The sequence below is a fragment of the Somniosus microcephalus genome, chromosome 8 (assembly GCF_052327205.1).
Source record: "Somniosus microcephalus isolate GS21.2 chromosome 8, FLI_Smic_1.0, whole genome shotgun sequence".
Lineage (NCBI taxonomy): Eukaryota > Metazoa > Chordata > Chondrichthyes > Squaliformes > Somniosidae > Somniosus > Somniosus microcephalus.
The window spans coordinates 107,031,135-107,048,293 of NC_140994.1; the positions used below are offsets into that span (position 1 = coordinate 107,031,135).

Genomic DNA, 17,159 nt, shown 5'->3' on the forward strand with positions numbered 1-17,159 from the left:
CCTTTTTGCCTATCTTTCCTGAATATTGAATACCCCTGGATGTTGAGTTCCCAGTCTTGGCCACCCTGGAGCCATGTTTCCGTAATCCCAATCAAATCATTTTCGCTAATCTTTTTTTTTATATACCTATAGAAGCCTTTACAGTCTTTTTTTTGTCTCTCGCTAGTTTACTCTCATATTCTATTTTCCCTTTCTTTATAAATTTCTTGGTCCTCCTTTGCTGAATTCTAAAATCCTCCAATCCTCAGGCTTACTACTCTTTGGCAGCATTATAAGCCTCTTCCTTTCACAGAATCACAGAAAACCCACAGTGCAGATAGAGGCCATTTCGGCCCATCGAGCCTGCACCGACACATATCCCACCCGATCCCCGTAACCCCTACACCAACACATATCCCACCCTATCCCCGTAACCCCACGTATTTAATCCCCCTAACACTAAGGGTCAATTTATCATAGCCAATCAACCTAACCCGCACATCTTTGGACTGTGGGAGGAAACCGGAGCACCCGGAGAAAACCCACGCAAACACGAGGAGAATGTGCAAACTCCACACAGACAGTCGCCCGAGGCCGGATTCGAACCCGGGTCCCTGGCGCTGTGAGGCAACAGTGCTAACCACTATGCCACCGTGCTCTAATACTATCTTTAACATCTCTTGTTAGCCACGATTGGATCATTCTTCCTGTGGGGTTTTTGTGCCTTAAAGGAATGTATATTTGTTGTAAATTATGTATTAATTCTTTAAATGCTAGCCATTGCTCGTCCACTGTCATACCTTTTAATGTAGTTTCCCAATCTACCTTAACCAACTCGCCCCTCATACCTACGTAGTTTGCTTTGTTTAGATTGAAGACCCTGGTTTCGGATTTAACAAAGTCACTTTCAAACTCAATATAAAATTCTATCATATTATGGTCACTCTTCCCTAAAGGCCCCTCTACAAGATTATTAATTAACCCTTTCTCGTTGCACAATACTAGATCTAAAATAGCTTGTTCCCTGGTTGGTTCCTCAACATACTGATCTAGAAAACTATCTTGCATACATTCCATGAATTTGTCCTCCACACTATTACTGCAAATTTGGTTTGCCTAGTCTATATGTAGATTAAAGTCCCCCATGATTACTGTATCATCCCTGTTCCATGCGCCTCTAATTTCCTGATTTATACTCTGCCCTACATCACAACTAGTGTTTGGGGGCCTATAAACAACTCCCACCAATGTTTTCTGCCCCTTGCTGTTTCTTAGCTCCACCCAAACTGATTCTACTTCTTGATTTTTGGAACTAAGATCCTTTCTCTCTACTGTCGTTATCCATCCTTATTATCAGGGCTACCCCCTCCTTCTTTTCTATTTTGCCTATCTCATCTAAAAGTTATGTATCCTGGAATATTTAGTTCCCAACATTGGCCACTTTGCAACCACGTCTCCATTATGGCTATTAGATCAAACCTGTTCATTTTTCTATCTGCACTATTAATTCATCTATTTTGTTGCGAATGCTTCACACATTCAGATATAGTGCCTTTAGCTTTGACTTATTTCTCTTTTTCCCTGATGTCACCTTAGTCACTGATGCCTTATTACCTTTGTTACTCTCTCTGTCCCTTCTTGACCCACTCTGCTTATTTTTACACAAATATCCACTCTGCTCTAGAGCCTTCATATTTCTCTCACTGTTTTTAAATTTACTCTTTCCTGAATCCCCCTACCACCCCCCCCCCCCTTCATTAATTTAAAGCCCTGTCTACTGCCCTAGTTATTCAGTTCACCAGGACACTGGTCCCAGCCCGATTTAAGTGGAGCCTGTCCCAACGGAACATCTCCCTCTTTCCCCAGTACTGGTGCCAGGGCCCCATGAATCAAAACCCCTTCCTCCCACACCACTCTTTGAGCCACACATTTAAACCTCTAATCTGTTTGTCCCTATGCCAATTTGTGCGTGGCTCAGGTAACAATCCAGAGATCATTACCTTTTGAGGTTTTGCTTTTTAATTTGGATCCGAGCTCCTCAAACTCCCTCAGCATAACCTCATTCCTAGTTCCACCTATGTCGTTGGTTCCTACGTGGCCACAAGGAGATGTCTTTAACCCTGGCAGCGGGCAGGCAACACAACCTTCGGAACTCTCAGTCGCGGCTGCAGAGAACAGTATCTCTATGTTCGCTGATGATTGCAGTCTTCAGTCCCATTCACAACTCCTCAGATAATGAAGCAAGACCTGGACGACATTCAGGCTTGGGTTGATGAGTGGCAAGTAACATTCGTGCCACACAAGTGCCAGGCAATGATCATCTCCAACAAGCAAGAGTCTAATCACCTCCCCATGACATTCAATGGCATTACCATCGCCGAATCCCTCACCATCAACATCCTGGGGAGGGTCACTATTGACCAGAAACTTAACTGGACCAGCCACATAAATACTGTGGCTACAAGAGGTCAGAGGCTAGGTATTCTATGGCGAGTGGCTCACCTCCTGACTCCCCAAATGTAGTGTATGTGCCATTAAGAGCCCCCTGTGTACTGTAAGCTCGGGCTATATAAGCCTGTATATTGTGTTGTATCAGTTAGTTCACCTCCAGACTTTGTTCAGTAAACACCTGTGAAACCAACTCCTGCCTTCAGTGTCTCTATTAACACACGGATACAACACCAAAGCCTTTCCACAATCTGCAAGGTACAAGTCAGGAGTATGATGGAATACTCTCCACTTGCCTGGATCAGTGCAGCTCCAACAACACTTGAAGCTCGACACTATCCAGTACAAAGCAGCCCACTTCATTGGCACCCCATCCACCACCTTAAACATTCACTCCCTCCACCACCGGCATACCGTGGCTGCAGTGTGCACCATCTACAAGATGCACTGCAGCAACTCGCCAAGGCTTCTTCGGCTTCACCTCCCAAACCCGCGACCTCTACCACCTAGAAGGAAAAGGACAGCAGGCGTGTGGGAACCCCATCACCTGCAAGTTCACCTCCAAGTTACACCATCCTGACTTGGAAATTTATTGCCGATCCTTCATCGTCACTTGGTCAAAATCCTGGAACTCTCTCCCTAACAGCACTGTGGGAGTACATTTACCACAGACTGCAGCGGTTCAAGAAGGCAGCTCACCACCACCTTCTCAAGGGCAATTGGGGATGGGCAATAAATGCTAGCCTTGCCAGCGATGCCCACATCCCAGGAACGAACTAATAAAAGAAAACCCTCTACACTTTCACATCAAACTGATCCACCCGCTCCTGAGTCATGATCAGTTTGAGCTTCCTCTACACTGACCCATCAAACACTCCCAAGGCAGGTACAGCACGGGTTAGATACAGAGTAAAGCTCCCTCTACACTGTCCCATCAAACTGCCATTCTGGACTGCACAAAGTGGTGGATGCTGGGCGAAACAACATTTTAAAGACTGAGATCAACAAATTTTTATTGGGTTAAATTATCAAGGGTTATTCAAGCAAGGTGGGTAGACTGGGTTAAGATATAGGTGGCCTCCGCCTGCTTCTGTAGCCAGGATGTTGTCAGGTCCCATAGCCATAGATGCCAAGTGCCCAGCTGGACACAGGCCTGTGACGGTGGGGGAGGGGAAGCTTTGGTGGGGGCTCGGAGTCGGTGAGTCACTGGTGTGTGATGGGGGGAGGAGGGGGCCCAGAGTCGGTGAGTCACTGGCGTGTGATGGGGGGGGAGGGGGCCCGGAGTCGGTGAGTCACTGGCGTGTGATGGGGGAGGGGCCTCGGAGTTGGTGAGTCACTGGCGTGTGATGGGGGGGGGGAGTGGGCTCGGAGTCGGTGAGTCACTGGCGTGTGATGGGGGGGATGGGGCCCGGAGTCGGTGAGTCACTGGCGTGTGATGGGGGAGGGGCCTCGGAGTTGGTGAGTCACTGGCGTGTGATGGGGGGGGGGAGTGGGCTCGGAGTCGGTGAGTCACTGGCGTGTGATGGGGGGGATGGGGCCCGGAGTCGGTGAGTCACTGGCGTGTGATGGGGGAGGGGACTCGGAGTTGGTGAGTCACTGGCATGTGATGGGGGGAGGGGGGGGGGCCCGGAATCGGTGAGTCACTGGTGTGTGATGGCGGGGGGGGGGGGGGGAGGGGCCTGGAATCGGTGAGTCACTGGCGTGTGATGGCGGGGGGGGGAGGGGCCTGGAATCGGTGAGTCACTGGCGTGTGATGGCGGGGGGGGGAGGGGCCTGGAATCAGTGAGTCACTGGCGTGTGATGGCGGGGGGGGAGGGGCCTGGAATCGGTGAGTCACTGGTGTGTGATGGCGGGGGGGGGAGGGGCCTGGAATCGGTGAGTCACTGGCGTGTGATGGGGGAGCGGGCTCGGAGTTGGTGAGTCACTGGCGTGTGATGGGGGGGGGGAGTGGGCTCGGAGTCGGTGAGTCATTGGCATGTGATGGGGGGGATGGGGCCCGGAGTCGGTGAGTCACTGGCGTGTGATGGGGGAGGGGCCTCGGAGTTGGTGAGTCACTGGCATGTGATGGGGGGAGGGGGGGGCCCGGAATCGGTGAGTCACTGGTGTGTGATGGCGGGGGGGGGAGGGGCCCGGAATCGGTGAGTCACTGGTGTGTGATGGCGGGGGGGGGAGGGGGCCTGGAATCGGTGAGTCACTGGCGTGTGATGGGGGAGCGGGCTCGGAGTTGGTGAGTCACTGGCGTGTGATGGGGGGGAGGGGGCCCGGAGTCGGTGAGTCACTGGCGTGTGATGGGGGGGGAGGGGGCCCGGAGTTGGTGAGTCACTGGCGTGTGATGGGGGGGGAGGGGGCCGGAGTGGGTGAGTCACTGGCGTGTGATGGGGGGAGGGGGGGGCCCGGAGTCGGTGAGTCACTGGCGTGTGATGGGGGGGGAGGGGGCCCGGAGTCGGTGAGTCACTGGCGTGTGATGGGGGTAGGGGGGGGGCCCGGAGTGGGTGAGTCACTGGCGTGTGATGGGGGGGGAGGGGGCCGGAGTGGGTGAGTCACTGGCGTGTGATGGGGGGGGAGGGGCCTCGGAGTCGGTGAGTCACTGGCGTGTGATGGGGGGGGAGGGGGCCCGGAGTCGGTGAGTCACTGGTGTGTGATGGGGGGGGAGGGGCCTCGGAGTCGGTGAGTCACTGGCATGTGATGGGGGGAAAGGGGGGGCCCGGAATCGGTGAGTCACTGGCGTGTGATGGGGGTTCGGGGAGGGGGCCCGGAGTCGGTGAGTCACTGGTGTGTGATGGGGGAGGGGCCCGGAGTCGGTGAGTCACTGGCGTGTGATGGGGGTAGGGGAGGGGGCCCGGAGTCGGTGAGTCACTGGCGTGTGATGGGGGGGGAGGGGGCCCGGAGTCGGTGAGTCACTGGCATGTGATGGGGGGGGAGGGGGCCGGAGTCGGTGAGTCACTGGCGTGTGATGGGGGGGGAGGGGGCCGGAGTCGGTGAGTCACTGGCATGTGATGGGGGGGGAGGGGGCCGGAGTCGGTGAGTCACTGGCATGTGATGGGGGGGGAGGGGGCCGGAGTCGGTGAGTCACTGGCGTGTGATGGGGGAGGGGCCCGGAGTCGGTGAGTCACTGGTGTGTGATGGGGGTAGGGGAGGGGGCCCGGAGTCGGTGAGTCACTGGCGTGTGATGGGGGAGGGGCCCGGAGTCGGTGAGTCACTGGTGTGTGATGGGGGTAGGGGAGGGGGCCCGGAGTCGGTGAGTCACAGGCGTGTGATGGGGGGGGGAGGGGGCCCGGAGTCGGTGAGTCACTGGTGTGTGATGGGGGGGGAGGGGGCCGGAGTCGGTGAGTCACTGGTGTGTGATGGGGGGGGAGGGGGCCCGGAGTCGGTGAGTCACTGGTGTGTGATGGGGGGGGAGGGGGCCGGAGTCGGTGAGTCACTGGTGTGTGATGGGGGTAGGGGAGGGGGCCCGGAGTTGGTGAGTCACTGGCGTGTGATGGGGGGGGGGAGGGGGCCCGGAGTCGGTGAGTCACTGGCGTGTGATGTGAGCTGTGTGTACTCTGGGAGTGGCCCAATTCGGCGTGTGACTCGTCAGTGGTGACTAAAAACCCATCGGTTCATTGACGACCTGCTCACAGGGAACCTACTGTTAACGAATCAATGAATCCAAGGACTCTACACATTAAGAACTGGAGTCTCGCTCGTGAATCCACCAATCCATACCCACCAGCACAAATAAACAGCACATCATCCTCTGGGTGACCAACGACACTTGCACAGGAACCTGTATCTCTGCTGTCCTCAGCATCCCCTCGGTCACTGTGGCAAGGAAAGGGAAAGCGTTAGGAGAAACACAAACACACACTCACTGCCTCCCCTCCGAGAGACACGGGGAACAACACACGCTCACTGCCTCCCCTCCGAGAGACACGGGGAACAACACACACTCACTGCCTCCCCTCCGAGAGACACGGGGAACAACACACGCTCACTGCCTCCCCTCCGAGAGACACGGGGAACAACACACACTCACTGCCTCCCCTCCGAGAGACGGGGAACAACACACACTCACTGCCTCCCCTCCGAGAGACACGGGGAACAACACACGCTCACTGCCTCCCCTCCGAGACACAGGGAACAACACACGCTCACTGCCTCCCCTCCGAGAGATAAGGGGAACAACACACGCTCACTGCCTCCCCTCCGAGAGACACAGGGAACAACACACGCTCACTGCCTCCCCTCCGAGAGACACGGGGAACAACACACGCTCACTGCCTCCCCTCCGAGAGACACGGGGAACAACACACACTCACTGCCTCCCCTCCGAGAGACACGGGGAACAACACACACTCACTGCCTCCCCTCCGAGAGACGGGGAACAACACACGCTCACTGCCTCCCCTCCGAGAGACACGGGGAACAACACACACTCACTGCCTCCCCTCCGAGAGACACGGGGAACAACACACACTCACTGCCTCCCCTCCGAGAGACGGGGAACAACACACGCTCACTGCCTCCCCTCCGAGAGACACGGGGAACAACACACGCTCACTGCCTCCCCTCCGAGAGACACGGGGAACAACACACACTCACTGCCTCCCCTCCGAGAGACACGGGGAACAACACACGCTCACTGCCTCCCCACCGAGAGACGGGGAACAACACACACTCACTGCCTCCCCTCCGAGAGACACGGGGAACAACACACACTCACTGCCTCCCCTCCGAGAGACACGGGGAACAACACACGCTCACTGCCTCCCCACCGAGAGACACGGGGAACAACACACACTCACTGCCTCCCCTCCGAGAGACACGGGGAACAACACACGCTCACTGCCTCCCCACCGAGAGACACGGGGAACAACACACGCTCACTGCCTCCCCACCGAGAGACACGGGGAACAACACACACTCACTGCCTCCCCTCCGAGAGACACGGGGAACAACACACGCTCACTGCCTCCCCACCGAGAGACACGGGGAACAACACACGCTCACTGCCTCCCCACCGAGAGACACGGGGAACAACACACACTCACTGCCTCCCCTCCGAGAGACACGGGGAACAACACACGCTCACTGCCTCCCCTCCGAGAGACACGGGGAACAACACACGCTCACTGCCTCCCCTCCGAGAGACACGGGGAACAACACACGCTCACTGCCTCCCCTCCGAGAGACACGGGGAACATCACACGCTCACTGCCTCCCCTCCGAGAGACACGGGGAACAACACACACTCACTGCCTCCCCTCCGAGAGACACGGGGAACAACACACGCTCACTGCCTCCCCTCCGAGAGACACGGGGAACATCACACGCTCACTGCCTCCCCTCCGAGAGACACGAGGAACAACACACACTCACTGCCTCCCCTCCGAGAGACACGGGGAACAACACACGCTCACTGCCTCCCCTCCGAGAGACACGAGGAACAACACACGCTCACTGCCTCCCCTCCGAGAGACACGGGGAACAACACACGCTCACTGCCTCCCCTCCGAGAGACACGGGGAACATCACACGCTCACTGCCTCCCCTCCGAGACACGGGGAACAACACACGCTCACTGCCTCCCCTCCGAGAGACACGGGGAACAACACACGCTCACTGCCTCCCCTCCGAGAGACACGAGGAACAACACACACTCACTGCCTCCCCTCCGAGAGACACGGGGAACAACACACGCTCACTGCCTCCCCTCCGAGAGACACGGGGAACAACACACGCTCACTGCCTCCCCTCCGAGACACACGGGTAACAACACACACTCACTGCCTCCCCTCCGAGAGACACGGGGAACAACACACGCTCACTGCCTCCCCTCCGAGAGACACGGGGAACAACACACGCTCACTGCCTCCCCACCGAGAGACACGGGGAACATCACACGCTCACTGCCTCCCCTCCGAGACACACGGGTAACAACACACACTCACTGCCTCCCCTCCGAGACACACGGGTAACAACACACACTCACTGCCTCCCCTCCGAGAGACGGGGAACAACACACGCTCACTGCCTCCCCTCCGAGAGACACGGGGAACAACACACGCTCACTGCCTCCCCTCCGAGAGACACGGGGAACAACACACACTCACTGCCTCCCCTCCGAGACACACGGGGAACAACACACGCTCACTGCCTCCCCTCCGAGAGACACGGGGAACAACACACACTCACTGCCTCCCCTCCGAGACACACGGGGAACAACACACGCTCACTGCCTCCCCTCCGAGAGATACGGGGAACAACACACACTCACTGCCTCCCCTCCGAGAGACACGGGGAACAACACACACTCACTGCCTCCCCTCCGAGAGACACGGGGAACAACACACGCTCACTGCCTCCCCTCCGAGAGACACGGGGAACAACACACACTCACTGCCTCCCCTCCGAGACACACGGGGAACAACACACGCTCACTGCCTCCCCTCCGAGAGACGGGGAACAACACACACTCACTGCCTCCCCTCCGAGAGACACGGGGAACAACACACACTCACTGCCTCCCCTCCGAGAGACACGGGGAACAACACACGCTCACTGCCTCCCCTCCGAGAGACGGGGAACAACACACACTCACTGCCTCCCCTCCGAGAGACACGGGGAACAACACACGCTCACTGCCTCCCCTCCGAGAGACACGGGGAACAACACACGCTCACTGCCTCCCCTCCGAGAGACACGGGGAACAACACACGCTCACTGCCTCCCCTCCGAGAGACACGGGGAACAACACACACTCACTGCCTCCCCTCCGAGAGACACGGGGAACAACACACACTCACTGCCTCCCCTCCGAGAGACACGGGGAACAACACACGCTCACTGCCTCCCCTCCGAGAGACACGGGGAACAACACACACTCACTGCCTCCCCTCCGAGAGATACGGGGAACAACACACGCTCACTGCCTCCCCTCCGAGAGACACGGGGAACAACACACGCTCACTGCCTCCCCTCCGAGAGACACGGGGAACAACACACGCTCACTGCCTCCCCTCCGAGAGACACGGGGAACAACACACGCTCACTGCCTCCCCTCCGAGAGACACGGGGAACAACACACACTCACTGCCTCCCCTCCGAGAGACACGGGGAACAACACACGCTCACTGCCTCCCCTCCGAGAGACACGGGGAACAACACACACTCACTGCCTCCCCTCCGAGAGACGGGGAACAACAGACACTCACTGCCTCCCCTCCGAGAGACACGGGGAACAACACACACTCACTGCCTCCCCTCCGAGAGACACGGGGAACAACACACGCTCACTGCCTCCCCTCCGAGAGACACGGGGAACAACACACGCTCACTGCCTCCCCTCCGAGAGACACGGGGAACAACACACGCTCACTGCCTCCCCTCCGAGAGACACGGGGAACAACACACGCTCACTGCCTCCCCTCCGAGAGACACGGGGAACAACACACGCTCACTGCCTCCCCTCCGAGAGACACGGGGAACAACACACGCTCACTGCCTCCCCTCCGAGAGACACGGGGAACAACACACGCTCACTGCCTCCCCTCCGAGACACACGGGGAACAACACACGCTCACTGCCTCCCCTCCGAGAGACACGGGGAACAACACACACTCACTGCCTCCCCTCCGAGAGATACGGGGAACAACACACACTCACTGCCTCCCCACCGAGAGACACGGGGAACATCACACGCTCACTGCCTCCCCTCCGAGAGACACGGGGAACATCACACGCTCACTGCCTCCCCTCCGAGAGACACGGGGAACAAGACACACTCACTGCCTCCCCTCCGAGACACACGGGGAACAACACACACTCACTGCCTCCCCTCCGAGAGACACGGGGAACAACACAAGCTCACTGCCTCCCCTCCGAGAGACACGGGGAACAACACACACTCACTGCCTCCCCTCCGAGAGACACGGGGAACAACACACACTCACTGCCTCCCCTCCGAGAGACACGGGGAACAACACACGCTCACTGCCTCCCCTCCGAGAGACACGGGGAACAACACACACTCACTGCCTCCCCTCCGAGAGACACGGGGAACAACACACACTCACTGCCTCCCCTCCGAGAGACACGGGGAACATCACACGCTCACTGCCTCCCCTCCGAGAGACACGGGGAACAACACACACTCACTGCCTCCCCTCCGAGAGACACGGGGAACAACACACGCTCACTGCCTCCCCTCCGAGACACACGGGGAACAACACACGCTCACTGCCTCCCCTCCGAGAGACACGGGGAACAACACACGCTCACTGCCTCCCCTCCGAGAGACACGGGTAACAACACACGCTCACTGCCTCCCCTCCGAGAGACACGGGTAACAACACACGCTCACTGCCTCCCCTCCGAGAGACACGGGGAACAACACACACTCACTGCCTCCCCTCCGAGAGACACGGGGAACAACACACGCTCACTGCCTCCCCTCCGAGAGACACAGGGAACAACACACACTCACTGCCTCCCCTCCGAGACACACGGGGAACAACACACACTCACTGCCTCCCCTCCGAGAGACACGGGGAACAACACACGCTCACTGCCTCCCCTCCGAGAGACACGAGGAACAACACACGCTCACTGCCTCCCCTCCGAGAGACGGGGAACAACACACACTCACTGCCTCCCCTCCGAGAGACACGGGGAACAACACACACTCACTGCCTCCCCTCCGAGAGACACGGGGAACAACACACGCTCACTGCCTCCCCTCCGAGAGACACGGGGAACAACACACGCTCACTGCCTCCCCTCCGAGACACACGGGGAACAACACACACTCACTGCCTCCCCTCCGAGAGACACGGGGAACAACACACACTCACTGCCTCCCCTCCGAGAGACACGGGGAACAACACACGCTCACTGCCTCCCCTCCGAGAGACACGGGGAACATCACACGCTCACTGCCTCCCCTCCGAGAGACACGGGGAACAACACACGCTCACTGCCTCCCCTCCGAGACACGGGGAACAACACACACTCACTGCCTCCCCTCCGAGAGACACGGGGAACAACACACGCTCACTGCCTCCCCTCCGAGAGACATGGGGAACAACACACGCTCACTGCCTCCCCTCCGAGAGATACGGGGAACAACACACACTCACTGCCTCCCCTCCGAGAGACACGGGGAACAACACACGCTCACTGCCTCCCCTCCGAGAGACACGGGGAACAACACACGCTCACTGCCTCCCCTCCGAGAGACACGGGGAACAACACACACTCACTGCCTCCCCTCCGAGAGACACGGGGAACAACACACGCTCACTGCCTCCCCTCCGAGAGACACGGGGAACAACACACACTCACTGCCTCCCCTCCGAGAGACACGAGGAACAACACACACTCACTGCCTCCCCTCTGAGAGATACGGGGAACAACACACGCTCACTGCCTCCCCTCCGAGAGACACGGGGAACAACACACGCTCACTGCCTCCCCTCCGAGAGACACGGGGAACAATACACGCTCACTGCCTCCCCTCCGAGAGACACGGGGAACAACACACACTCACTGCCTCCCCTCCGAGAGACACGGGGAACAACACACACTCACTGCCTCCCCTCCGAGAGATACGGGGAACAACACACGCTCACTGCCTCCCCTCCGAGAGACACGGGGAACAACACACACTCACTGCCTCCCCTCCGAGAGACACGGGGAACAACACACGCTCACTGCCTCCCCTCCGAGAGATACGGGGAACAACACACGCTCACTGCCTCCCCTCCGAGAGATACGGGGAACAACACACGCTCACTGCCTCCCCTCCGAGAGACACGGGGAACAACACACACTCACTGCCTCCCCTCCGAGAGACACGGGGAACAACACACGCTCACTGCCTCCCCTCCGAGAGACACGGGTAACAACACACGCTCACTGCCTCCCCTCCGAGAGACACGGGGAACAACACACGCTCACTGCCTCCCCTCCGAGAGACACGGGTAACAACACACGCTCACTGCCTCCCCTCCGAGACACGGGGAACAACACACGCTCACTGCCTCCCCTCCGAGAGACACGGGTAACAACACACGCTCACTGCCTCCCCTCCGAGAGACATGGGGAACAACACACGCTCACTGCCTCCCCTCCGAGAGACACGGGTAACAACACACGCTCACTGCCTCCCCTCCGAGAGACACGGGGAACAACACACGCTCACTGCCTCCCCTCCGAGAGACACGGGGAACAACACACGCTCACTGCCTCCCCTCCGAGAGACACGGGGAACAACACACACTCACTGCCTCCCCTCCGAGAGACACGGGGAACAACACACGCTCACTGCCTCCCCTCCGAGAGACACGGGGAACAACACACGCTCACTGCCTCCCCTCCGAGAGACACGGGGAACAACACACACTCACTGCCTCCCCTCCGAGAGACACGGGGAACAACACACACTCACTGCCTCCCCTCCGAGAGACACGGGGAACAACACACACTCACTGCCTCCCCTCCGAGAGACACGGGGAACAACACACACTCACTGCCTCCCCTCCGAGAGACATGGGGAACAACACACACTCACTGCCTCCCCTCCGAGAGATACGGGGAACAACACACGCTCACTGCCTCCCCTCCGAGAGATACGGGGAACAACACACACTCACTGCCTCCCCTCCGAGAGACAGGGGGAACAACACACACTCACTGCCTCCCCTCCGAGAGACACGGGGAACAACACACGCTCACTGCCTCCCCTCCGAGAGACACGGGGAACATCACACGCTCACTGCCTCCCCTCCGAGAGACACGGGGAACAACACACACTCACTGCCTCCCCTCCGAGAGACACGGGGAACAACACACACTCACTGCCTCCCCTCCGAGAGACACGGGGAACAACACACACTCACTGCCTCCCCTCCGAGAGACACGGGGAACAACACACGCTCACTGCCTCCCCTCCGAGAGATACGGGGAACAACACACGCTCACTGCCTCCCCTCCGAGAGACAGGGGGAACAACACACACTCACTGCCTCCCCACCGAGAGACACGGGGAACAACACACGCTCACTGCCTCCCCTCCGAGAGACACGGGGAACAACACACGCTCACTGCCTCCCCTCCGAGACACACGGGTAACAACACACGCTCACTGCCTCCCCTCCGAGAGACACGGGGAACAACACACGCTCACTGCCTCCCCTCCGAGAGACACGAGGAACAACACACACTCACTGCCTCCCCTCCGAGAGACACGGGGAACAACACACACTCACTGCCTCCCCTCCGAGAGATACGGGGAACAAAACACACTCACTGCCTCCCCTCCGAGAGACACGGGGAACAACACACGCTCACTGCCTCCCCTCCGAGAGACACGGGGAACAACACACGCTCACTGCCTCCCCACCGAGAGACACGGGGAACAACACACACTCACTGCCTCCCCTCCGAGAGACACGGGGAACAACACACACTCACTGCCTCCCCTCCGAGAGACACGGGGAACAACACACGCTCACTGCCTCCCCTCCGAGAGACACGGGGAACAACACACGCTCACTGCCTCCCCTCCGAGAGATACGGGGAACAACACACGCTCACTGCCTCCCCACCGAGAGACACGGGGAACAACACACACTCACTGCCTCCCCTCCGAGAGACACAGGGAACAACACACGCTCACTGCCTCCCCTCCGAGAGATACGGGGAACAACACACGCTCACTGCCTCCCCTCCGAGAGACACGGGGAACAACACACGCTCACTGCCTCCCCTCCGAGAGACACGGGTAACAACACACGCTCACTGCCTCCCCTCCGAGAGACACGGGGAACAACACACGCTCACTGCCTCCCCTCCGAGAGACACGGGGAACAACACACGCTCACTGCCTCCCCCCCGAGAATCACGGGGAACAACACACACTCACTGCCTCCCCTCCGAGAGACACGGGGAACAACACACACTCACTGCCTCCCCTCCGAGAGACACGGGGAACAACACACGCTCACTGCCTCCCCTCCGAGAGACACGGGGAACAACACACACTCACTGCCTCCCCTCCGAGAGACACGGGTAACAACACACGCTCACTGCCTCCCCACCGAGAGACACGGGGAACAACACACGCTCACTGCCTCCCCTCCGAGAGACACGGGGAACAACACACGCTCACTGCCTCCCCTCCGAGAGACACGGGGAACAACACACACTCACTGCCTCCCCTCCGAGAGACACGGGGAACAACACACACTCACTGCCTCCCCTCCGAGAGACACGGGGAACAACACACGCTCACTGCCTCCCCTCCGAGAGACGGGGAACAACACACGCTCACTGCCTCCCCTCCGAGACACAGGGAACAACACACACTCACTGCCTCCCCTCCGAGAGACACGGGGAACAACACACACTCACTGCCTCCCCTCCGAGACACAGGGAACAACACACACTCACTGCCTCCCCTCCGAGAGACACAGGGAACAACACACACTCACTGCCTCCCCTCCGAGAGACACGGGGAACAACACACGCTCACTGCCTCCCCTCCGAGAGACACGGGGAACAACACACGCTCACTGCCTCCCCTCCGAGAGACACGGGTAACAACACACGCTCACTGCCTCCCCACCGAGAGACATGGGGAACAACACACGCTCACTGCCTCCCCTCCGAGAGACACGGGGAACAACACACACTCACTGCCTCCCCTCCGAGAGACACGGGGAACAACACACGCTCACTGCCTCCCCTCCGAGAGACACGGGGAACAACACACGCTCACTGCCTCCCCTCCGAGAGACACGGGGAACAACACACGCTCACTGCCTCCCCTCCGAGAGACACAGGGAACAACACACACTCACTGCCTCCCCTCCGAGAGATACGGGGAACAACACACGCTCACTGCCTCCCCTCCGAGAGACACAGGGAACAACACACACTCACTGCCTCCCCTCCGAGAGACACAGGGAACAACACACACTCACTGCCTCCCCTCCGAGAGACACGGGGAACAACACACACTCACTGCCTCCCCTCCGAGAGACACGGGGAACAACACACGCTCACTGCCTCCCCTCCGAGAGACACGGGGAACAACACACGCTCACTGCCTCCCCTCCGAGAGACACGGGGAACAACACACGCTCACTGCCTCCCCTCCGAGAGACACGGGGAACAACACACGCTCACTGCCTCCCCTCCGAGAGACACGGGGAACATCACACGCTCACTGCCTCCCCTCCGAGAGACACGGGGAACAACACACACTCACTGCCTCCCCTCCGAGAGACACGGGGAACAACACACGCTCACTGCCTCCCCTCCGAGAGACACGGGGAACAAAACACGCTCACTGCCTCCCCTCCGAGAGACACGGGGAACAACACACGCTCACTGCCTCCCCTCCGAGAGACACGGGGAACAACACACGCTCACTGCCTCCCCTCCGAGAGACACGGGGAACAAAACACGCTCACTGCCTCCCCTCCGAGAGATACGGGGAACAACACACGCTCACTGCCTCCCCTCCGAGACACACGGGTAACAACACACACTCACTGCCTCCCCTCCGAGAGACACGGGGAACAACACACACTCACTGCCTCCCCTCCGAGAGACACGGGGAACAACACACACTCACTGCCTCCCCTCCGAGAGACACAGGGAACAACACACACTCACTGCCTCCCCACCGAGAGACACGGGGAACAACACACACTCACTGCCTCCCCTCCGAGAGACACGGGGAACAACACACACTCACTGCCTCCCCACCGAGAGACACGGGGAACAACACACGCTCACTGCCTCCCCTCCGAGAGACACGGGGAACAACACACACTCACTGCCTCCCCTCCGAGAGACACGGGGAACAACACACACTCACTGCCTCCCCTCCGAGAGACACGGGGAACAACACACACTCACTGCCTCCCCTCCGAGAGACACAGGGAACAACACACACTCACTGCCTCCCCACCGAGAGACACGGGGAACAACACACGCTCACTGCCTCCCCTCCGAGAGACACAGGGAACAACACACGCTCACTGCCTCCCCTCCGAGAGACACGGGGAACAACACACGCTCACTGCCTCCCCTCCGAGAGACACAGGGAACAACACACACTCACTGCCTCCCCTCCGAGAGACACGGGGAACAACACACACTCACTGCCTCCCCTCCGAGAGACACGGGGAACAACACACACTCACTGCCTCCCCACCGAGAGACACGGGGAACAACACACGCTCACTGCCTCCCCTCCGAGAGACACGGGGAACAACACACGCTCACTGCCTCCCCTCCGAGAGACACGGGGAACAACACACACTCACTGCCTCCCCTCCGAGAGACACGGGGAACAACACACACTCACTGCCTCCCCTCCGAGAGACACAGGGAACAACACACGCTCACTGCCTCCCCTCCGAGAGACACGGGGAACAACACACACTCACTGCCTCCCCTCCGAGAGACACAGGGAACAACACACGCTCACTGCCTCCCCTCCGAGAGACACAGGGAACAACACACGCTCACTGCCTCCCCTCCGAGAGACACAGGGAACAACACACGCTCACTGCCTCCCCTCCGAGAGACACAGGGAACAACACACACTCACTGCCTCCCCTCCGAGAGACACGGGGAACAACACACGCTCACTGCCTCCCCTCCGAGAGACACGGGGAACAACACACACTCACTGCCTCCCCTCCGAGAGACATGGGGAACAACACACGCTCACTGCCTCC

The 17,159-nt window shown here is 59.2% G+C and overlaps 1 protein-coding gene across 2 annotated transcripts in view; it reads right to left on the bottom strand.

Moving 5' to 3' along the window:
* uimc1 (ubiquitin interaction motif containing 1) overlaps positions 1-17,159 on the bottom strand; it is a 61,904-nt gene that overhangs the window by 32,809 nt on the left and 11,936 nt on the right. For both annotated transcript variants that reach the window (XM_085995055.1, XM_085995054.1), the window contains exon 3: positions 6,137-6,228. In XM_085995055.1, coding sequence (XP_085851181.1) covers positions 6,137-6,228 — 92 coding nt within the window. The remainder of the gene's footprint in view (positions 1-6,136; positions 6,229-17,159) is intronic.